Source organism: Macrobrachium rosenbergii, chromosome 11 (assembly GCF_040412425.1).
Source record: "Macrobrachium rosenbergii isolate ZJJX-2024 chromosome 11, ASM4041242v1, whole genome shotgun sequence".
Lineage (NCBI taxonomy): Eukaryota > Metazoa > Arthropoda > Malacostraca > Decapoda > Palaemonidae > Macrobrachium > Macrobrachium rosenbergii.
In genome coordinates, this window is record NC_089751.1 from 13,966,925 (window position 1) to 13,992,134 (window position 25,210).

General features: G+C 37.2%; 1 protein-coding gene across 1 annotated transcript in view; it reads right to left on the reverse strand.

Moving 5' to 3' along the window:
• Positions 1-3,447: 3,447 nt before the first annotated feature.
• LOC136843167 (aminopeptidase N-like) overlaps positions 3,448-25,210 on the reverse strand; it is a 36,821-nt gene continuing 15,058 nt past the window's right edge. The window contains exons 4-18 of the mRNA XM_067111231.1: positions 24,600-24,808; positions 23,781-23,936; positions 21,970-22,100; positions 20,145-20,322; positions 18,278-18,461; positions 17,100-17,256; positions 16,036-16,117; positions 15,610-15,793; positions 15,137-15,470; positions 14,885-15,027; positions 14,541-14,731; positions 14,127-14,297; positions 13,403-13,546; positions 12,118-12,196; positions 3,448-3,728 (exon numbers count right to left, since the gene is read on the reverse strand). Of these exons, the coding sequence (XP_066967332.1) occupies positions 3,561-3,728; positions 12,118-12,196; positions 13,403-13,546; positions 14,127-14,297; positions 14,541-14,731; positions 14,885-15,027; positions 15,137-15,470; positions 15,610-15,793; positions 16,036-16,117; positions 17,100-17,256; positions 18,278-18,461; positions 20,145-20,322; positions 21,970-22,100; positions 23,781-23,936; positions 24,600-24,808 (2,511 nt within the window). The 3' untranslated portion in view covers positions 3,448-3,560. The remainder of the gene's footprint in view (positions 3,729-12,117; positions 12,197-13,402; positions 13,547-14,126; positions 14,298-14,540; positions 14,732-14,884; positions 15,028-15,136; positions 15,471-15,609; positions 15,794-16,035; positions 16,118-17,099; positions 17,257-18,277; positions 18,462-20,144; positions 20,323-21,969; positions 22,101-23,780; positions 23,937-24,599; positions 24,809-25,210) is intronic.

Consider the following 25,210-nt stretch of genomic DNA (forward strand, 5'->3'; position numbering starts at 1 on the left):
TATTATGTTTGTCTACTAGTAGGTAGTCTATTTCATTTAGTGTTTCATGTTTGGACTTCGCTATACCCATCTCTTGTTTTCACTCTTTTGAAAGAATGTGTTCATGATCTTGAAGTCATGTGCTACAGCAAAATTGATCAAGCCATCCCCCCTCTCATGTCTCTCTCCATATCCAAATTTGCCAACACAATCTTCATTCTCTTGTCCAATTTTAGCATTAAAATCCCGCATTATGATGTTGTAATGGGCTTTGTTATTATTTAGAGTGGCATATAGATCACCATAAAAGTTATCCAGTTCATCCTGGGATGACACTGATGTGGGAGCATATACCTTTATGATTGTTAGTGTGTACCATTTTGAAATTCTAAGAGTGACATTAGCTACTCTGTCAGATGTGGCTGTGAACTTCTGAGTGTTGCTCTGTAAGTTTTTGTTTATGAGAAATCCAACACCATTTTGTTTGCTTTCCTTGCCACTGTTGTAAAGCAGGTGTCCGCTTTTAAGCATTTGGATTTTCTCACCCGGTCTTCTCATCTCAGGGATTCCAATAATGTCCCAATTGATGTTTTTAATCTGTTTCAAGGCTGCTCAGGCGAATCTCTTCAGAGAGGGATCTTACATTGTATGTAGTAGTGTTGAGCATTGTTTTGGGGATGGATAGTCGTTTGTACAGCATACAGCCCCTACCTAAATCAGACTGCGTGGTTGGCCTTAGATTTAAATCCACTGACCCAACAGGAACGCCCGAGTTTCGTTTGTGGTTGTAACTCATTAGGGGAGAGTGGGCCACACCCTGCCGGGCTGGCCCATGGCGTTTGGCAGGGGAAGAGACAGCGAGAAGTGAAGTTTGATAAGAAATGGGACAGAAAAAATAGAGGGATAAAGAAATAAGGGGACAGTATGAGACATAAAGATTTGACTCCGGACCGAAGGGCTGTCAAAACCTTTAAGATATTGCCTACCTATATTACAGACAATATCCCCATACTGGGGTATATATATATATATATATATATATATATATATATATATATATATATATATATATATATATATATATATATATATATATATATATATATATATATATATATATATATATATATATATATATATATATATATATATATTTCATACATATATACGCATACATATACAGTATATATACTGTATATATATCATATATAAAAATAGATGTATGTATGTGTGTGTATGTTCCACATACACTCTGAAACACATTGAGCAATTTCAACCCAACTTGGTATACATATGACTTACTATCTCGAAAAGAGCACTGCGGGGTTAAGACATCACTAGCACCAAAGGGCACGAAAGGGGCTGGGGGTGGAAGGGCTTTCCTGAAACGGGGCTGGTTCTGCCAGTGAAACGGGGCTAGGTATGCCTGTAGACTCAGTAACTTCGCGAATTTATGATACCTAATTTCGGTATGCATATGACTTACTATCTGGAAAAAGAGTACTGTCGGGGTAAGACGACAATGGCACCAATGGTGGTGGGGGTTGAGAAGCGGGTGACAGAGAGAGAATGAGAGGGAGAGGAAGTGAGAGAGAGAGGGAGAGGAAGTGAGAGAGAAAGGGTAGAGGGGGTGTTAGGGAGGAGAAAGAGGGAAAAAGACAGGGAGGGTTGAAGAGAGAAAGAGAGAGGGAGAGAGTGAGAGAAAGAAAGAGAAGGAAGTGAGAGAGAGAGAGAGAGAGAGAGAGAGAGAGAGAGAGAGAGAGAGAGAGAGAGAGAGTAGAAGGGGTGTTATGGAGAAGAAAGAGGGAAAAAGTCAGGGAGGGAGAGAGAGAGAGAGGGGGGGGAGTAAGAGAGAATGGAAGTGAGAGAGAGAGTAGAGGGGGTGTTAGGAAGAAGAAAGAGGGCAAAAGTATGTGTGAGAGAGAAAGAGAGAGAGAGAGAGAGAGAGAGAGAGGAAGTGAGAGAGAGAGAGAGAGTAGAGGGGGTGTTAGGGAGGAGAAAGAGGGAAAAGTGAGAGAGAGGGTTTATTGGTTGTCACTCAGAGTTTTCTCAGTTAGCCCTGGTTGTCAGCTAAATATATATATATATATTATCATATATATATATATATATATATATATATATATATATATATATATATATATATATATATATATATATATATATATATATATATATATATATTTATATCCTTTAGGATACAAATTTCTTAACTACAGAATTTCAAGACGACATTTGACGATAAGACTGACAAATTTCCAAACTTCAGCGTTATAATAGATTATAGACACTGACGACGAATGAGATCGTGTCAAATATTCTGTGGCGTGTATATCATTCGTCTGAAAGAGACGATAAAGGTAAGGCAATGCTACAAGAGCAACGTGCTTCGTAGATCATTGCACTCAAAACTTTTAACCGGTTGCAAGGGTCACAGTTAACTGTTATAATCCCGCGATTCCCCATTCAGAGGTCCGGGCATATTACCTCCTAATGACGCCATCCGACGCAACTCTAGTCGCCATGTCTCTCGTCTCAACATAAAGAGCTACGAGGCTGGTCACTGTACGAAGCTTTTAATGACAGGCTACTCCACGAAAGCCTAAAGACAAGATCAAAGATGTCCAGAAAACCTTGTATACAAGAATGATGACTCATAAATCTTATGTTCCGCGGTTGCTGGATATCTTCAACATCATGAGACCTTTATCTTTTCAATGCATTGTTTAGCAGTAATAATTAGAAATTAGTTTAGAGTGTGAACCATTATGAAAAGATTTCCAACCTTACTATCTTCCGTAAGTTTTATACCTACGGGAAACTTCCGTTATCACCTGTGTTGCTGTTTCATTTTGTTTTCCGTAAGGGGGTAGTGCCGTCAGTATATACCTCACGTGGTGTACTGTAGGCATTACTAACTTGTTTGCAGCGTCCCTATGGTCCTAGCTTCACCCACTTTTTAACCTTTTGCTTTACCTCCGTTCCCGCTTCCTTTCTTCCATCTTGCTGTCCAACCACTCCAACTCCCTGTTTTCAATGTCTTAAGCACTGAATGGCTGAAAGTGCCTCAGCCCTGGGCATTAGAGCCAAACTTTCATAAATGAAATATTTCATGCCACAATATATCACACTGTTCTTTACTAGATGCCTTTCATTCCTTGAACGAAACACTGGGGTAGTGGTAGTGTTAAAGATAGTAATACTTATAGATTTCAGACATGCTTTGATTCTACTTTTACCAATTTATGACAGTATTGTCGTTTAATTTTCTCTCTTAAAATGTGTCTATATTTATATCTATTTTTTTTTATCTCCTTTAGTACAGTATTCGTTTTTCTTGGCTCGCTGGTTCGCTTTCTTCATGTTTTATAGGTATTTAATAATCAGGGGATTTGTTTGACTGTTTAGTAACCTTTTGGCTGGGCGTGTTTGCACAAATAATAATAATAATAATAATAATAATAATAATAATAATAAAACAAATTTTTAATGTGAATCAAGAATACTTTCCTCAGAACTAGGAGGTCTGTGCAAATTATTTTTTTTTTTTTTTTAATTTTGACAACCTTCATTTCACTACATTAGCGCTTAAACCTACTAGGGTAGCCATGGTCATTCAGCCACTGAATGATGACGTCGTAGTAATTATTCATCCATTCAATGTTGGTAAAGACTCTCTCAATGGACTGGTCAACTGACCTCGTGGCCTGGCCGAGGTCATCTAGATGCTCGTCCTTGAAAGCAATTAGCTGTTGGAGAAAATGAGACAAAAAGCAATTACTCACGTTTATTTATAGAGGGGCGTCATTAATTCATTACTTATGATGTTCCACTCTCTCTCTCTCTCTCTCTCTCTCTCTCTCTCTCTCTCTCTCTCTCTCTCTCTCCAAGTACCCAACCTTTGGAACTGACAGTCAACCCAACTGGGAACCAACCATGAGTTGAACCAGTGTAATGTTCAGCTCATGTTTGCTTATCGAATACCATTCCACCGAAGCTGCGAATGAATACCGTCCCCTCTGGTGCTAAGAAAACGTGCGTTGGGCTAGCAACCTCACCCCTAAATACTTGCTACATAACCAGAGAGCTGTGCCCTTCTGGTGCTATGCCCTCCATAGGGACAGCACGTGTAATATATATATAAATATATATATATATATATATATATATATATATATATATATATATATATATATATATATATATATATATATTTGTGTTTGAGTGTGCGTAAGGAATAATGAGACTGCATTTCTGTGCGGTTTGGTTCGTATAAAAATGCTTTTTGATGTTTAGCAGAAATGAAACAAATACATAGCCCTAAAAATGGTAAAATTATAATTTACAATAGCCCACGTTTGGTAGGTAATATATTTGGTTTGTGTCGAACATCTTAAAGCAAGGAGATACAGTCTTAGAATTCCTTATAAATAATCTATGGCAATCGACTGGCTTAACTCCCTCTATGGCATTAACGTAGTAGAGACCGATGCAATGAGCCTGATTAATGACTTTACCCACCGAAACATCCTTAAAACTGCTAATTAACTGTACTAATATGAACATAAGCCCTGGTCTGTGTTCCACTGACCAGTATATCTTAAAGCTGATATTTCTGAGACCATTAAGAAGCTGATCTCTTCAGGAACACATTTTTTATATATATCTGCGATTTTGTTTGGATATGAATCTTGTGATATCAAAAGACGAGAAAGTACTAGCTCGAAAAGTTTTTAACTTTTGCTTCCTGGCTTGAGATATATACATACATACAGATTTATATACAGTATATATATATATATATATATATATATATATATATATATATATATATATATATATATATATAATATGTATATATATATATGTATATACATTTGTAACTCACATCGGGATTGAACCCAGGTCTCAAATGAAAGACAACTGACCCACACAGTTCATAAAAGAAGTTGGAACGTAATAGTCTAGAAGCCGCATAGGTGGTGATTGTTGCACGGAGGTGTGTATACAGCAGTTCTCTTCACAAAATGTTTCTTAGATGTCTAGGAATGATTTTTAGCTTGAGTATGCGATTCTGATATGGGGAGATTTTTTCCAAGATGGCAGCGGGACCGAAATTTGTCTGTATCTCGTAAATGAGGGCTTCCAGAAAAAAAATTACAAGAGTTTAAAGTTGTTCAAAATACATCTTTACACCATGGTTTTTCATTTCTAAATTCATCACTCATATTATTTGTTGTAATGTTAGTAAAAAGTATGCCAAAAATAATTTTCCCTATGTTTTTGAAGGAAAATTTTTTTTGTATCACAAACGAGTGCTTCTAGAAAAAAATTACAAGAGTTCAGAATTGTTCAAAATACATTTTTACGCTAAGTTTTGTCATTTCTAAATCCATTTACTATTTGACTTGCTTTGATGTAAGGAAAGTGTATGCCCCCTAAAAAAGAGTGGCAGTTCTTCAGAAGCCATGACACTACCTTCATGGGGTGCTTTCAATTCGCTTTTAGTAGAGAAACATTCTCCTAAAACTATTTCAGAAAGTGTTCCAATTCTTCCACATCCTGCAACCAGCCAGTCCTCTATTTACTCAGCTATGATAAACTTCCAAGATGCAATGAAGCCAGTGAATCAGAACTGAGGGGCTTTATGGAGTGATGAAGGTGTTTATCACATTGCTAAGGACTTCAGTTGTTGTTTCTCTCTAAATTTAAACTCCTTTCACACCACAAAAATAATCATAAACTGCTTAGGACAATACTTGGAGGACAGTGGCATTGCAGAAGCACTGATAGAAACTGAAGTATTTGGCCCAAAAATGGTCGAGAATGTACTAAAAGGCAATCACTATTCAAGAGGAGTTCGAGGTATGGCCGTAGTTGCAGAAGCTGTGCAGCGAGTACAACTTTGTTAGTCTTTTGCCAGCACAGAATGTGAAAAATATCAGTCACTCTTTACATAGCTTAAAGAGCTTGAAGATTTCTGTGTAGAAAAGGACCATTACAGTTCAAGAAAGAAAGTAAAAGATGCACACCACCTTTGCAAGATTTTCGTACAGACTTTATGATGTTTCTGAGGAAAGGGGCAGAAAAGTCAAAAGTCTTTTGTTATTGGAACACTTTTTTTATATGAACTCGTCCCAATACTGAGAGATGATATAAGAGCCGACAGAGAAGGAAACTGGAATCTTCATATATCTGCTTTTCAGAGAGCACTGCCATTATTCTTTTACTATGGAAAGGTAAATTATGCAAGATGGGTGCTCTTTTTACTATGAAGATTGCTTGAAGCTTGAAGGAATTTCAGCAGTGTAGGTATGGATCAAGGTTTAGAGATGTGCTATAACAAGCCAGCAAAAGGACAAGGAGGCATAACTGGAATGACCAGAAGGAAGGAAGCTGTGGCCGTTCATGATGTAATCAAGCATGATACACATTCACTGAACATGCTTCACAGAAAAATTTTTGGGATTGCTGAAAATGATTAGTATGACCTACATCATACGTTTTCGGACACTGTGACCAAAAAAGATAACAGTGTATCGGTATCCGGTCATTTCACCCACAAGCCATGGTAGTAGGTTGTAGCTAATTGTGCTTGACACTACTGTCATCTCTGTCACCCATTTTTTTCAATCAATCGGAAACAGTACCTGACGCTGGTAAACTAGTTCCCCTCCCTTGTTGGTTATGGAAGGGAACTACCTTATCAGTGTCAGGTACTAGTTTCTGATTGACTGGCCTTGTGTGTGTGTGTGTGCGTGTATGTTTGTGTGCGTGCGCACGTTCATGGTTCATTTACCTCACTTGTTTACTGCGCGTTTAGTTTTGAGTTCGTGGTTCATGATCATAGATTTAAAACAGTTCCTGGCAAAATGATAGACTGCCCAGACGAATGTATTCAGTGTCTTGTACCTATACGGGCAAGGCAAGAAGGTCTACAGTGCGGCAGGTGTGGGAGGTTGCAGCACAGGAAGCGTAATACTGGCGTATCTCGTGATGATTACTGGACAGCTGTGAAATCCAGTATTTCCATTGAGTGGAATTGTACTATAATACTTGCACCTTTACTGATGAACCAACCTCCCATCCAGTGGATGGCCCAGCCACCCATGCAATGGAACAAGATCCACACGTCCCTGCAGTTGAACGAGAGTCTTCAATTGATGACCCACCAGACTTCCCAATGGAACTCGAGGATTCACTTGACGACCCAGCCATACAAGATACTGAACTGCAGCCAGAAAGTGAAGTTGCATTCCAGCTCTTTGAGAAGGGCACACAGCGTGGTAGAGACAAGCTCGAAGACAATCATGGGTGTGCTTACAACAAAAAAATGCATCGATCAAATGTAACTTACTGGCAGTGTACTGTCCACCTGAAAGTAACCCGTACAAGGCACTAATAACTCAGAGAAATGGAAAATTTGTAAAGAACAACTCATGTCACAACCATCTACTATCAACAGGCTCTGCTATCGCCACTAAAGTAACATTACAGGTAAAGAAACTGGCAGCACAAGACCTATTTAAACCAGCGTCTGCTATAGTGGATGACGTTCTTCTACAAGAGATGGGAAATGCACCATGCACTAGTCTGTCTAAGCCAGAGCACTTGGCAAGAACAGCAAACAGACAGAGACAAAATTTAAGACCGACAGAGCCCAAAGACCTGAATTTTGAACTCGATGCAGCTCATATTCTTGACGACTTTCTTAGAGGTGATGTATCAGTTCGTGAACGCCGCCACTTGATCGTCGCAGCTTAAAATAAGTGTACCTTAGTTTTACCAGACCACTGAGCTGATTAACAGCTCTCCTAGGGCTGGCCCGAAGGATTAGACTTATTTTACGTGGCTAAGAACCAATTGGTTACTTAGCAACGAGACCTACAGCTTATTGTGGAATCCGAACCACATTATAGCGAGAAATGAATTTCTATCACCAGAAATAAATTCCTCTAACTCTTCATCAGCCGGCAGGGGACTCGAACTCGGGCCTGGCGAGTGCCAGTCCACAGCTCTGCCGATTCGCCCAACGAAGAGCTGATCGTCGCAGCAAATCAGCGAATAGGACATCTAACCAAGGCGAAATCATGGTACACTGATGGTACGTTTAAGCTATGCAGGCACCCATTTACGCAGCTGATGACAGTCAACGCTTTTGTGAGAGCAGGGGACTATGCAAAACAAGTCCCCTTATTGTTTGTCATCATGTCTGGGAGAAAAAAAAAAAGAGTGATTACCGAAAAGTTTTCCAGGAACTTTTAGCCAGTCTACCAAATGAGCCTTCTGTTCAACAGATAACAGTCGACTATGAGATAGCAGTTTGGAAAGTCTTGCCAGAGGTTTTCCCTAACGCCAAGGTCAAGGGATGCATATTCCACTGGACACAGGCTATATGGAGAAAGGTTAGTCAATTTAATTGCATACAGACCTTTTATATATTCCTGTCGAATAGTAGTTTTAAAACAAATTTTATCAACATAATGTGACCAGATTTTTTAAATGAAAAAGCGGGACATTTTATACTCGTGTATATATACACATATACTATACCTAGCGGGACAATTTTACAACTTTTGTACAGTACAAGGTCTAATTTCTTTGTCTTGATATAGGTTCAAGAGGTTGGTCTCCAGCATGCCTACACACATGATGACGGGACGTACTTGCGTAAAGTGATGGCCCTTCCATTTCTGCCTGAGGCAGATATAGTTCCCATGTTTGAACGTCTCTCGCCAAGCTACCACGGCCCAGTTACAAACTATAATGCAGTATATTTCAAGAACATGGATCCACAGCTGCACGTGGCCACCTTCTAGCTGGAGTATTTTCAATCAGTCTGTGGGTACCAATAATGACATTGAAGGCTGGCACAATCGACTAAACAATCGTGCTGCAGGTAGATGCAACCTCAAGTTTTACCTCCTTGTAAGCCTTCTCCACAAAGAGGCTAAATTGACATCTGTCTACATAAGGCTAGTATCTGAAAAAAAGCTACGAAGGATCCAGCAGAAAAAGTATAGAGACTTACAGGGTAAAATATTCACTCTTTGGGATGAGCATGTGAGAGGTGAGAGGTGAGAGGTCTTCATATCAGCTGCTGAAAGCGTGTGCTCATCTCAATGGCCCAGTGCGCAGCTGAATCTTGCATGTATGTATTATTTATTAAAAGTTTCTTTTTTAATTCTTTGTCACCACGTTCGTTCTCGTCCCACAGGGTCGTTCTGGCCTGGGGCATTATTCTTTTTTGTAATAAAATTAAATGGTAATGATGGTATATAAATACTCCAACAATGTATAGCGATCGGTGGACATGACATGGAATGTGTGTGTGGAGAATGAACTTATATGTGGGCGAATTGATTCTTATATGTGGGCGAACTGACTCATATGTGGGCGAAGTGTCTTGTGGACGAATTGATGTCTGGGCTAAATGACCGTAAACCAGTGTATCATGAAAGTTATGAATTTCATTGTAAACAGGCATAACCCTTTTTCTTCAGTAGAGCAACAGGAAAGCATTTATCAGTGGAAGAAACAAATTTGATACTGGAGTGCACCACTGAGGGACGAAAAAAATACAATGAATTCGTGATCAAGTTTTTATATAGAAGTCAAAACAACTCCTTCCGTTGACTAGAAAAAATGGTTTTAAATCTAAAACTAATGCAACAAGTAGTGATGTAGTAAAAGAAACATCTGATGCTCAAAGGATAACTGAAATAGCTAGAGATCGTAATTATTATATTGATACACTCTTATCACACGAGCTAACAAGTACATCTTTCTTTTTAACAAAAGATGGCACAGTACTGAAAACCAACAACCTGAACTGGTTCATGAACTAGAAAAATAATTGACAGACATGCAAGATCAACCCGTCCAGAGTCCTCCATCCACCACTTGCTTAGTCTTTGATTTTATGCTCCATGCCCGTACGATTGCTGCAGCTGCTACAGAATCTGTGAAAACCTTTGCTGAATTTGCAGAAATTAATTCAAATAGAATTCTGTCATTGTCAAGGAATGCAGACAGAACTGACATAGCAGCCTTGCCTAAAGACGTGGATTATTTTTGGGCATCAATCCGTAATAAAAATCAGCTTCGGAAATTTTTCAAAGCCTACACCATACAGCATAAAGACAGATCGCATACTATAACCATGTATATGAGCGATGTTGTTGAGGAAAAAGCAATCAAATTACAGAATGGCCAAGTAACTAAAGTGCCTCAGTTAAGTTCTGCCCTTGAGGAAGCAGATTAAAGACTGTTCGTTCATGTTAATCATGTTACAGTTAGCTACCCGTGTAGAAAATCTGCTAAGAGCATCATCGGATACAGATGTCTTTGTGTGTGCTGTTCACTATTATCACAGAGATTTCAAAGGAAATGGCTTAAAAAAAACTTTGGACCCTTTCTGGAAAAGGACAAACAACAAGATGCATTCCAGTGCGTGACATATGCGAAATAGTAGAAAAGCAAATTACTGAAACCTCGCCTGCCATTCATTCACTTAGTGGTTGTGTCACTACGAGTAAAGACGGGATGAAGCATGCAGCTCTTGCGAGGGCTAAAGACTATGCTTACCATATCAAAGACTTTGGAAGAGCGGAATTGTCAGATATGATAATACAAAATGCTGAAGAATACTTAACAAGAGTCTTGGCAAGAGAATTCATGAAAATGGTTGACCGCCGAGCCTTTAAATACCATCGCATGAAAAACTTGGATTTTACAAAGCCTCCACCAGCTTCCACTACTCTCAAGCTACACATCAAAACAGCTTATCTTCAAGCCAGTAGATGGTATAGTATATTAGATGACAAAGAATGCTTTCAAAACGCAAATAATTTTGGATATGTAGAAAAAGAGGCAGGCTGGGCTCCTCAAATCGTTCTACAACGGCTACCTGATGATTTTCCTTTCCCTTGCAATTGGAAGACTTGTTCAAGAATAAATATATGCAGATGTAGAATAAATTCAATAGCATGTTCCAGGTTTTGTTTTTGTGAAAATTCAAGTAAATGTAGGAATGATTGTGATGTATAATAAACTCTGTGGTAGGATGAAATATTTTCTGTCACATTTTTGTAATTAGTATACAGCAAACGTCATTACAGAGCATTACATGCAGTGTGATCTTGCAATACATACTTTGCATATATTTTTCGTAGGCTGTTTAACTTTTTTTCAGTTTTTTTAAGTTTCTTACTTAGTATTGAATATCAGTTTGTTTATGATAACATTAGCAAGTCTTATTTCTTTGTTAATTTCTTTCTTTGTTCTTATCAAAATGCTTCATGTTAAATTGAGATAATTCTCCTTTTTTCTATTTAACCTAAGATATTCTGCAGTAAAGAATTTTTCTCATTCAAGATTGTCTATATCAAGCTTAGATATGTATTTTAAACAATTTTGAACTCTTGTAATTTTTTTCTAGAAGCACTCATTTTCGAGTTACAGACAAATTTTTACTACAAAATAGAGAAGAAAGTTTTTTGGCATAAACAATACCATATTACAAAAATGATTATGAATAAATGTATCGATAAATGCCATAGTAGAGTTTAAAAATGCTTTTTGAACAATTTTGAATTCCTGTAGTTTTCATATAGAAGCACTTGTTTGCGAGATACAGACAAATTTTCTGACAAATCCGAGTTCGGTCCGGCAGCCATCTTGGAAAAAATCTCCCCAAATCAGAATCGCATACCCAAGCTAAAAATCATTCCCAGACATCAAAGAAACATTTTGTGAAGAGAACTGCTGTATACACCTCAGTGCAATAGTCACCACCTCTGCGGCTCCTGTGCTTACAGTACCTGAGGTTTTTCTTGGGATAGCTGCTGCCTAAGTTACCAGAGAGTTTTACCCAACTTCCCGAAAAATCAGTGATCCTTTCGGTAGCATTTCATTCGAATTACACTTCTGAGTGAATAGGATGGGAATAATCAACACACAATAATATTTTTCACAGAAATTACTTTCTGACCCACATCGGGATCGAACCCAGTATCTCAAATGAAAGGCAAGTGCGCCACCAACTGATCCACACGGGTCCTAATAAAAGTTGGAACTAAGCCTACCTAGGAAAAACCTCAGATACAGACTCACAATAGTCCATAAATTAACACTTACTTCCTGCAATTCCATTTGGGTGTTGAAGCCTTCTGTCACCGCCGAAATACTGTCACCCAGCTGTGAGAATGAAGTGAAGCTGAAAAAGAGAAACTGGATTTTAGTAGATCAGTAGGTAAGAGTTTTGAGGAACATTTGTTCATTAGATGCCAGATGTATTAAGGCTACCAATATCTTCAAATGAAAGAGGTCAAATAGGCCAAGAATACAGTATATATGAATACTGACGAAACGGAGGTTCTGTTAAACGAAATTTTACTGAATATTCTGTTATAGTTTACAGTCTTAGTTATTCGCTCATTCATTTGCTGTTAAAATTGAAATTGAGCCTTGAAAGAATCCACGTACTGTGACAACAATCGCTGACACTAAGCTTTCACAACGGTATGAATTTTGGTTACAGTAGAATCTATTTTATATGTTTGCTTAAAATGTTTTGAAAGGTGAAAGAATATTCAAAGAACAAAACTATACCTTAGGTACCTGTGATCTGTTCAATAAACGCAGCGGAATACTTGTTCCTGCTTTAATCACCTGTATATGACTTTGTAAATGCGTGTATACCCTGGTCGTGTAACACAAACTAAAACTAGCCTAATACTGAGAAGGTTAAAACCGACAAAAACACCTCGCAGATATTCATAGGCTGTTCACTCAGAGAGAAAGAACAGATTATAAATCAGCTTAAAACAAGTGAAAGTCTTGAGTTCAGATAAAACAGAGTTAAATGAAACCTGACTCGGGATAACATAGCATGTAATAATCATTAAGGCGACTGAGAGAATGAATAAACTGTAAATTAATGTTGTTAATTGTATAATAATTAGTCAATTCGATAACCTGGAAAGCTAGTGGAGTCCGTAAACTCTGTAACAAAACACGATTAATACTGAGAAGGTTGATTATAAAACTGCAGTCAAAAGATTCAAAGCTTCCATACCTGTAATTATGATTGATATGGAAAAGTTAATATTAAGGAAAAGCTAAAGACAGGCTAATAGAAGTCTAATTAAAGCTTAAATTCGTTACATAATTGAAATTGACGCAAAAATGATTGAGTTTAGTGAAATGGTATAAAATAAATGTCATTAAAAGTAAGATGAAGACCCGAAGAATGTGTAAGGTCACCAAAACGAGTAAAACCTTTATTTGTTGTAGAATTAAGTTCAGTAAAAAGGTGACAAGGTCAACAATCTTTGGCAGTGATAATAGAATTTTGATACATTTCCCTCTGAAAGTACCCAAGGGGAATGAAATATTAACAAAGTAAGCCACAAATACCTACAATGAATAGACTTTGGCAAACTGCTCTCTCATGTAATCCCACGCAAGATCCCTTCCAACTTCATTCCGGGCAATGTCGCTGTAAACTCTAGCTGCATCTTGTCTCTTGATGGGGCTGCCCTCGGTGAATGTCAAGTCTAAATACCTGAGAGAGAGTGAAAATTAATTAACTTTTTCGTCTTTGGTCGACTATGGGTTTATGAAATATAGGTTTCAAGCCAAGTACTGAGCAAGTTTGGCCATTCAGCACTTAAGGCATTGAAAAGAGGGAGCTGGAAGGGTTGGGCAGCAAGAAAATTATGGAAAGGAAGCACAAGGATTTAAAGGTGGTACAAGGAGAAAACCTCTTAGTTACACTAAGAAGCAATATTTAGAGAGGTTTGACAGCAAGACTGGAGAATTGAGGTGGGAATGGGGATAAAATAAAAGGTTAAGTGTACGCAGCTAGGGACCCTTCAGTAATACCTACATTGCACCGAGGTGCATTGACGGCACTACTTTCTGCGGGTTTTTGATAGATTATGAAATTCGAATGACGGTATTATACAGTAATCATAAGCTTTTTACAGCCTTCACTTAACCAAATTGAAAAATAAATTACAGTATAGATAAACATTAATGTATTCTATATATAAAATACATTTGTAAACTGGACAGATTTAATCTTCGCATAAATACTTATAATTCTAATATAATTTTGCTTTTACTTGGGCAAGATGTCTAACCTAGTAAGAATCCAGAGTTCTCTGCTGCAGGCCATTCCTGAAAGCAAGAAGTCTTTCTCTGTGGCGAAATTAGAATTTTGGTACTGATCAAAGGCAAAGTTCCATTCTTCTTCTCCTCCATTTGCAATAGCTGTACAAAACACTGATCTCTTCTGGTTAGGTGAAATAATGCTGAAAAGAAAGATGTACTGTTAAAGGAAATATAACAGGTAAAACCAATTCTCAGACTTTTTTTTATTCTTTACTACGAATAAACTTTGCTTGCAATGTTACAGACATTTCAACATATCTGAACAACAGAAGAATAATACAAAAGATCTGGTAATGCAAAGTAGCCGGATCTTTCATATAATCTTATTAATCCACTTTTTCGCTATTGTGTTGATGAGCTGCATGCAGTAAAGAATGTCAAACCTGTGGTTTGTTGGATTCTGCATCCAGGCTTTGTAGAGGTTGACAGAATTGGTAACACAGTCTTCATAGCCCAGGTTACACACCCAAGAAACAGCCGACACTCGCTTGAACTGTTCTAAATGCGGATCGCCGAGGTCATCGTCGAAACCGACTGAATCGTAAAGTGGAATTAACATGTCCAGTAAGTAATTCTGTCAATGAAGATAATGGAAGAAATTCAGCTCAGTAATCAACATACCGGTAAGATTCCCAATATATAGAAAATAACTTGGCAGCAGATGAGAGATAAACCAAGCCGGTGACAGAACATTTTTCCAGTGTTACGTCAGTTGTAATCATCTCACCTTGAGGGCTCCATAGCCACCTGAACGTGTAAACATACTCTCCAAGTAGTCCATGTTGGTCAAAGCTGCTGTCCAAGGAACGTATTCAGTTTCATTACCCAGGTAAGAATTGACGCTCAAGGCAGTGTTGTAAGATAAGTGACCTGTAAATGAAAACAATTTAAGTAGCTTAATTCTTGATTTATCTTCAGCTTACCTTAGACAGTGTGCTTCAACTGTAAAAAGACCTAAAATAAAATAACGCTTATTCACCAGCGCGGGCCAAATCCAGAGCATCATCAATTATTTGGGCGCGATTGGTGAGATGAATGACTTCGTGATCTGTCTGGAGTTGCTGGATTAAGAGATTCCAGTTGTTTTCATCGTAGTTGACTCTGTAATAACCTATCTGTTGGAGGTTGAAAATAACCCACTTATCCTGAGCAGGAAGGGATTCGATGGAAATCTCTTTTTCTTTATCAGTCATCCACACAGTCTGGGTGCTCGTGAAGTCTGGGGCATCCTGGCTGGTATATGTGAGAGGGACCCACCACATGTAGTCGTGGGTGTCAGAAGAGTTTTCGTTCTTCACTAATAAGAAACGTTCCTGAAGAAAAAAGTAAAAATCCGTGAAGATTTAAATCAGATATACTTCTTGTATGTGTGGCAATTATTCTACAACAACCAAAGGTTCATCCATAGCTAGATGGCTTTATTTCATACGATTTTTGAATGATCATTATCACCTGGGTTAGGATAGCGGACGTTCCATCAATTGATCTTGTCACGTTTATAACTGGGTATCCCATCTGCAAAGTCCAAGTGTCCATCACTTCCTTGACTGTCATATCACGCGGTAAAGTACCGTCTTCATGAGCGGTTCTTGTCATGGCGTCCCATAAGTCGTCTTGGTCTGCATTCTTATACGCGCTGTTTGACCAGGATAACATATACATGAGGTAAGAGCTAAGCAAAGGGAAATGCTGGTTGCTTCATAGTGAGCATAGATTAAGGTTTCACAAACTGCTGTTGCAAAAAAAATTACTGCAAGATTCGTGCTAGATATTGCATGGTCAACACTATCAGAAGTTTCGACAGGATTCAAAACTTAAGTTTTTTTTCTCTGTTTACTTCTGTGAGTCCAAAGAAGAGAATGTCACTTGATATCTTACTAAGTGGAGAGATACCAGTTGATGGCTTTCATGAAGGTTGGCTCAGTCAGGAAGCTATTCATCATCCTGATGATAGAGGATCCTATGGGAAAAGGAGGCACATTCTAAAAGATGAGGAAGGATGGTAACTTGCCACTTCATTACTAAAAACATATGAAAAATAAAACTCATTTTAATGGAAAAAATATATATGGACGGCATTTATATAGGCATATAAAAGATAATTTTAAAGGTTTCCTTCTAAGTATGCAGGTTATTGATACTGCGTAATAAAATTTGAAATGCATAAAGTTAAAACAAAGCATATGTTTATATTCGCAATACATGCATATTCGCAAGCATATGTTCATGTTTAAATTATATATTTATTTAAATTATATATATAATATATATATATATATATATATATATATATATATATATATATATATATATATATATATATATATATATATTTGAATATATATGTATACAGTATATATATGTACATGTGCGCCTGAATATGAATATATTGTGAATGTAAGCATATGCTTTTTTTTAACTGCATGCATTTCAAATTTTATTACACATTATCGCTAACTTGCATATTTGGAAAAAAAACCTTTAAAATTATCTTTTTGTATGTCTACATTACATATATATATATATATATATATATATATATATATATATATATATATATATATATATATATATATATATATATTTTTTTTTTTTTTTTTTTTTTTTTCTTTGGAAGGTGGTGGTTCAGCTGAATCGTGTTTTAAATTTAAAATGCTTGTTTTACACATGCTGACTCTATCTGCATATGAGATATTGAGCACAAAGAAACCTGGACTTCAGCGTCATAAGAAGTGTGTAAATTAGAGATATCATTCACTCATATTTCCTCAAGTGTATCCACCCCTGCATGACTTAGCCTTCTTGCACGGCTGGTTTATCATTCTTTTTCGTTCTATTTCCAGGCTTAGGCCTAACTGTCATTTCTTTTTGTTTACTGACCTAACAAAGGAAATAAATCCATTTACCCCATTCTTAATGTGCTGAGGAACTAGTAAGCTTACCTTTGTCGTACGAAATATCGTCAAAGATTTGACCTATCTCTTCCGGATTGCTAACTGGAATGCTGATAGGATGAGATGATTCTAGAGAATCCATGGCAAATACGTTCTGGATATCATCGACGATGAGTTGTTCCATTATCTTCCAAGTGGGTTCACACTGTAAAGACGGATGAGAGCAGTGTCTTTTCAATAAGAGAAAATTTTTTAAACATACCTGAAGGCTTAGAGATAACAAGCGTAGCAGAACTGCTTTGTGCTACAGAATAGAAATTTGAGCAATTTATTGAGCTGGAAAATACAGTTTAACAATAAAGAATGCTGTGGTCAATTTACAATAGAAAACTTGTAGGGATGAGATCCTCCTGACATTTTTTAAGGACAGTTGGTGCCTTTAACACTCCTAACTACGATTCCTCCTCGACCCTTCCCTTGTCTAAAGCATACAATATATATTTAACGTATAATTCAAATTTTCGTGGTTTTCATGATGATGAGCATTGGTCATAGCTAGTTTGCCAAAACAATGTAAACTGGGTGTTACAGCGCTAGTTAATAAAACCCAATAGCGACATAAAAACAAATCATCATAGCCTACCTTTACTGTCACTAACTCACTCACAGCAAAACAAGCCTCCGAAGTTGGTCTAAGTCCAATTCTGTTTTATTTCAATGTTTATGTTGCATCATTAACATCTTCATTACTGTAACGATGTTGTTATTATTATTATTATTATTATTATTATTATTATTATTATTATTATTATTATTATTATTACTGTATAATATTTTCATTTATTGCGGGGGACTAGTACACAACTCAGCATCATTCAATTTGACAGTAGTCATAGCCCGTATTATTTTTGTAAATAAATTTCGCTCCCCTATCATAGACCAACTGTCTTATTGTTTTTGGAGATCTGTCTTCAGTATTGTGGAGGACATTCAAATCAAAATCTGGATAAGAATGAGAATATGAATTAATGAGCAATACTAGTTTAACTCACCGTTGACGTCCAATTCTCATGGCAATTAGAATGAGAACGAAACAGGACCAGTGCAGGTGTAACTCCATGCTAAGTGAATAACTATAATTTATAATAGTGCTTTTGAATTAAAGGCTCTACGAATCAGAGCTTGGAAACCGTCGGAAAGGAACAGCTTTAACTGCAAATGCTTACGTGATCACTTCCATAGTTTTCCATGAAGTTGGCAAAGCCTTCATTTAACCAGATGTCTGTCCACCAGACAGGAGTAACCAGATTACCAAACCACTGGTGAGCCAGCTCGTGCGCAATCACTTCCATGACACGCTGTTTATTTCTTGCTGATGCAACCTTAGGATCAAGCAGAATGGCCGTCTCTCTGAAAAATGAGAAAATTTCGGTTCTCTACCGCAATTTGCTGAGATCTTAAACATGTATGTATATATATATATATATATATATATATATATATATATATATATATATATATATATATATATATACATATATATATATATATATATGTATATATATGTATATATATACAAAATTGTATATATTACAAAATTCATAGAGTAAATTTCATTGTTTTTTCCATCCTGAGTAATATTAGATTTTTACTGCTTCTGCCTCTAGCTCTGCATGCTTACTGATGGAACTGAGTAACATGCAATTCGCAGAATTCTTCTCCTTTTGTGGCATAATATACTCATCATCTTTTCGTTCTGTCACAAACTAAGAGAGGCGCTTGTTACTTTCACTGAATAGGCTTTTTTTTTTTTTTGGTGGGGGGGAGACCGAGAAAAGACCTTAATTATTCTTAGGAAAAGGCAACTTTTTGTGCTTTTCAGCACACTGGGAATGTTCTTGCTCTGCTTTACAATTTCACTTTATTATGCCATTTTGTCTTACAAGACAGGCTATAGTTTTCTGGTATTTAGTTGTCCAAATAGAAAACAATGTTTTCTTCGTTGTCTTCACCTGATTGGACTACAACGTGGCATCAAGACCTATTCCAAAATCGAACAGTCGGTAGAATTACTCTCGCATTTCTCTCTGTAGCTTTTCATATACCGATGAAAAGCAATACCAGTTTTTATGAACAATATGATGGGCCAAAAATACAAAACCTCGTCGTTTAGCAAACTTTGAGAATCATCGGTTAGGCATAGGAGTTAAATTCTTAATAAAATGAAAAATATATTGGATTTAAAATATAAAGCTTTGGGGAAGGTCAGTATTGTTTCAATACTTCCAATGAAAGCTAAGGTACAATAATTAAGATTGTTTAATACTGATGATCCTAGCTACTTCTTGATGGGTTGTTGTAACTCACGGTCTAGTTCTAGACCGTGTTTTCATGCTATCAGTAAAAGCTACATTATGTTAATTGAAAGTTTTCAACCTCTGTACTTGACCTACCTACTGCAGGCTGTTTTATCGCTGTCTATAAAAAAAAAACTTTCAGAATGAAGAGAAATGCTGTGCATACGGTTGATGAAAGCGAAGCTTTGCCACATAACGTTAGTGAAAGTTAAGGGTAATCATCGTTCATATGGTTTTCTGGTATTTCAAAGGAGGATGTAACGAGAGAAGTCGAGGAAATGACAGGAAATCATATGGTTCTCAACTCCTGATTATGGCTAGTTCTTAGTCTGTTCTATGTCAGGATCTATTCAGTAGGTTTCGCCTCATAATAAGCGAGGTAACTTACTTCATGGTCGTCTCCCCTCCTGTCTGAGGTTACAAATCTTTATGTTTCCCTTCTTAATAATAAGCTCACCTGTGTTATGTTAGTCATACTATAACAGTTGTTGGAATGATTACGAATTATTATCGTTTTCATCAGCACGTACTGTATACTGGACCTTTCTGGCACAGAAATTACAATGTCCCTTAACGTCTGCAAAATTTTTCTAATCACAGAGATGACTATATAATATCATCACCTCTAAATGCTTTCCCCAGTAAATGAAGAATTGTCTTAAACCCATTTTCTCACTGCACTAATAATAAGAGGCATATAATAGTGCAAGTTCAATCACTAGTCTTTTAAAGCAACCTGTAAACGATGAGACCCCAATTTTCCATGGCGCCTGCAGCGAAGTCCCCGACAGCGATCATGTCTTGCTTGGGCAGCGGGTAAGGGACGCCGAAGTACTTCTCGTAATAAGACAGGACTTCCGGACCTTTCCTGAGCGCATAGTCAGACTGATTGATGGCCTCATGGCGAGCCCATACTGAAAGACAATAAACAAATAAATCAGTATTTAGACATTTCTCAAGGGTGTTTGGAGTGTCCCTTCTGCCAATAGCTGCATCCGCTTTTCAGCCTTTTACTTTACCTCCATTTCGGCTTCAGCCTCTCTAACTTTTACATCTTGGTGCAACTGTGGGTTTTCTCCCACTTCCACCTTTTAGAACTTTGTGCATCTTTGTTTTCTGGATCTCTTCATCTTGCTGGCCAACCACTCCAACCCCTCTTCACTATCCAAAGTGTTTAATGGCTGTAAGTGCCCCAGTACTTAGCTTGACAGCCTATGTTTCATAAATCAATCATTGAGTAAATAAATACTTTTTGGGTTAATATGTATCATAAAAATCAAATACAAAGATGAACTTTGCAGAGATAGCTCAATTAATCAATAGAAACGTATAGATTATCCAGATAATTCAGTAATCAACTGTAAATACAAACCAGAGGCTAATGCTTACTTTCATTTTCGCATTCATTTGAGTCTTGAAACCAGTTGACAAAAATGACCGTTATGGGGCAAAAGTCTTGGAGCACTAAAACCTCATCCTTTATTTCATTTGTAATTTTAAGTTTTGAACGCTTAATATAATGATTATCACCAATACTAATGGAGAGAGAAACCCACAAGATTCCTTTGTATAATAAGTTATACACAGGAATCTTGTGGGTTTCTCTTTCCATCTTCAGAAGAAAACTGAAAGTTTTTGTTTGGTTCATCAGTACTAATGTTATGAGTCATTATGGTAGTAAAAGTCATCCCCAAACCACTGGCAAATAATTGTCGAGGCCTCAGCCTCACAGAGGAAGATTGAAGCGTGTGTAGTTATGGAAAAGGGGAGGTTGGTAAGGAAGGAATGAATAGAACAAAAAGTCGTTTACGATAAGCCAGCAAAAATATTCCCAGTGACAGCCATTCCATAACATTCCATATTTTGAAAAACCACCAAAAGAAATATATGTGTTTTTCTAACTCCACCACTGGAAAGTTCCCACATGTTTCAGTGTGAATATCACCATATTAAATGTCCTTGTATCTAATTACGTGTAGCTATGATTAATGTATTCGCATATTTAGCAAGAGGCAACGATCCAAGTGCTGTTGAAATTTTAAAGTAGGTTCTGTAATATGTATCCTTGCAAGCGCATATGCACTCATTTTACTGACAGAAAAGAGTCTTAACAAATTACGTTAAATATTACAACATGAAGGAAGAAAGGTGAAAATGTTATTGTGTCGTGAGTGTCAATACAAGAAACCCGAAAGCCAAGGAAAAACATTTCGAGCCTCCTAGCGTCACCAAAATCTATTAATAAGTAGAAGTTAAATATAAAAAAATTTAAAGGAAAATCAAAATGAAATCAGTTACTAATTATTTGAAATAATACCTAAGTTCACAAGGATTATCGATTATTTTATATTTTTTTATTTTTATTTATGAATCACAGGTGTCTCCCTTTCTCAGTAGGCATTACACGAAGTAAATTAATTTGCAAATCAAACAAAATTTCCCCGTCAATCAACGTTTGCTGTTTGTTCATATGACTGTTACCAAGGACGTGGTAGATTATTGAATTCACTACAAAAAGTAAAGAAAGAAAATGTTCCGGGAAACTAAAGTATTGCACGTACCTCTGAAGAGAACATCAGTCCCATAGGGCGATTCAATGTAGTCGAAGTCAGAGACGACAAGAGCCACCAGATAAGTTGACATGGGTTCGCTAAGGTAAAAGTGATCCCAGTACCATCCTTCCTGTCCTTCTCTGGGGTGAGAAAGTGATATTAACGTATCAGTATCCGTGGGTTGTACAGAATGTAATAGAGAAGGATTAACGAGCAAAATCGATCCCAATAAAAGAAAAAAATAGCGGTACTGTCAGATGAAAATGCATTCCTTGGTCAATGGAGAGAGAATTTTTTAGGAATTATTAGATTGAGTGATAGGTAAAGGTAAATGGTCATAGAATGGGAGAGATTAGCTGTAGTCAACTTTTTTTTTTTTTTTTTTAATCTGGCGAAAACGCACTTAACGGTAGTCGGCAGCTTCATGGTGATCACTGAAAGTAACATGTTTGAATGGCATCGTTGCAAGTCACATAATTACTCGGTGGTCCGAATGAAAGTTTTTTTCATAACCCAAGTTTCTCCCTCAAATACATAGGTCTGTTAACAATGCCAACGAGCAGAGAGACCGTGAAAAATGTGCTCTTTAGTCCAAAATTCAATAGCATGGTCTCCTATGTCAGCGTCTTGAAGTGTCGGCATCCCCATTATTTATTTTAAAACGGTAAAATATGGCCCAGTGTCAAGATGTGGCTCAGTGCATTAGTTAGGCCCCAATGCAAAATGTTAAAATTTCCAAACATGCAACGTCACTCGTAAAAGTTTTCAAAACTTACATTTCCTTCGGAGGTTTGAGAATGTAACCTGAAAGCTTTTACCCGTGTGTCATAATTTAAACATTTATTGTACTGCTGAATTTTAACTGCATTCAGATAAAGGCACCATGGAAAATTGTTTTTAAAATTTACCCGGACAGCATTATACGAAAGAATTTTGAATATGAAAGTGTTTGATATCTGGTAATTGGATCCAGGAAATTTTTAAGGATTCCGAGGAACAAGCTCTACAAATATTTATATTTGATATGGGATATTTGTAAATGATATCCCCTAACACATTGCTGTAATCATGAGGTAAGTTTTTTTCGAAGCCTTGGAGTTGTACATTTAAAACTGCATTATGCATCAGTATAAAAAAATTAATTCTTCGTCACGTTTCTCAGTGTAAACAACAGGCATCATACGTCTTGATTTTCCAAATACTGTCATGATCAAATCTTGTATTTACCTTAGATTTTGAGCTGTGCTCCTCAGTCAGGAACGTGGGCTTCCCCCAAGAAAGGGGGAGGGGAGGGACACAGAAGGGAATTATATATATATATATATATATATATATATATATATATATATATATATATATATATATGTGTGTGTGTGTGTGTGTGTGTGTGTGTGTGTGTGTGTGTGTGTGTGTGTTTGTGAACATGCCAAAGGCAAACAAAATTCAATTCAGTACTAATTATGCCACATAAATATGGTAAAGCTTATAGGATATATTAATAAGTGCTATAAGCGCCTAGACTAAATATATACTGTACACATTAGAGGAGGGAACAGTTGTGTTCCTGCACAATGTGAATGAAAACGACATCACGTAGACATATAAGGATAGGAAAATTACGTAAAACGGACAATCGGTATGATCATAAACAATATACTAGTAAGCACAATCATGAACTGATAGTCAACACATTAAACAGTCCGAACAATATCCTTAAAAACTTATTGCAGTGTAATTATTTCAAAGAGAAATCCTGCCCACCCTGGCATTCCCAAGTATAAGCGCCAAGCCCTGATCATACATCCTATTTTTTTCCTTACAGAGGGAGTGTTTCCAGAAGAGGCATATTTGAAATGGAGGACATGGATTCACTTCTTCCCAAGTAGACGTCAAAACGGGCTTTCATGGCAGGTTCGTCGAAACAGGGAAAAGCGCGTCTTGCGTCGGTTGGCTCAAACTGTGTTACTGCCAGGTACCTGAAATTTTAGAATTGTATTGTTTCACAAAATGTCTTTCCCGAAGGGTGCGGTGCTGGATGGGTGTCTCTCCAAAGAACTGGGCACTCGCAGTACCCACCCCTTCACCCGCCATTTCATCCCGCCATTACTGATAAATTTCTTGGATAAAATTACCGTACACTCTCCTTTCTGCCATGCTGCTTGCAACATTCCTATACTTTTCACCTTAGGGTTACCATTATTGTTCATGTTTCTTGCGTGATCTTAAACTTTTCAATAATCTTATGTCCCATTTTGCACATAACTTTATGCATGCGAAGAGCAATAAAAGGGAAAATAACTTTGCTTTGACGGAATGAAACTGGGATCAGAATTTGTCTATATTAGTGCATGGAGAAAATTAGAAGACTCTTTGGCTTTCAAAAGCAATAAAACCGCTCATTTTTATTTTATTTTAAGGTAACTTCCATAGCGAATTAGTCGTCAATTGTCCCAGGGCTGGCTGTGGAAACTGTTGGCAGCTTCTCCATGTCTATTCCATGTCTACTGCTTCACTCCTGTCTTCCCTCTCTTGAGTTCCCCCTAATGCCTTTCTTCGCATTGTCTGTTTCATGATCTGGTTTACCTGTCCAGTTATCTAACTTTTCTAAATCTAGTAGAAACACGTGCCATAAGGCTCACCTGTCTTCACCAGTCTCGCTTTGGTAAGTTGACAAGTAGAATCCTCGGAGTTCGTCACTTAGATATGCCTCGTATTCCATAGATATGCTGTAATTCTTCCCATTTTCCAATTCAGACCCCAGTTCTGCGATATAAAATTGCCTAATTGGATCATAGTACTGCCGTGTAATGGGTATCTCTGGGCCCAGGGGGTTATCAGATGGAACCACCTGTAGAAAAACAACAATTTCTGGTAATCGTTTCGGGGAATACTGTTTAGTGTTCCTTACCGCTATGAGGCTGAGCTCGCCTCTCGTTATTTGCTGAAGGGATTATGTGAAAGATTCTCGGCATTTTTCCTAGTAGATTAGCTCGTACAAAGACAAAACCCATCTGCTTAATCTTTGGAATTCTGTGTCCCTGACCTCAATTCACGCCCGTGGTTCATAGGCTGACGCGTCATTGATCGATTTCAGTGGACCTTTATACCATCCGCTGTTAATTTTTGAAGTACGATGTCGAATCATATACCTGGATTTGTTCACCTACAAATTATCACTAATTTGATATGTATTGAATTTTGCCTCTCTCTCTCTCTCTCTCTCTCTCTCTCTCTCTCTCTCTCTCTCTCT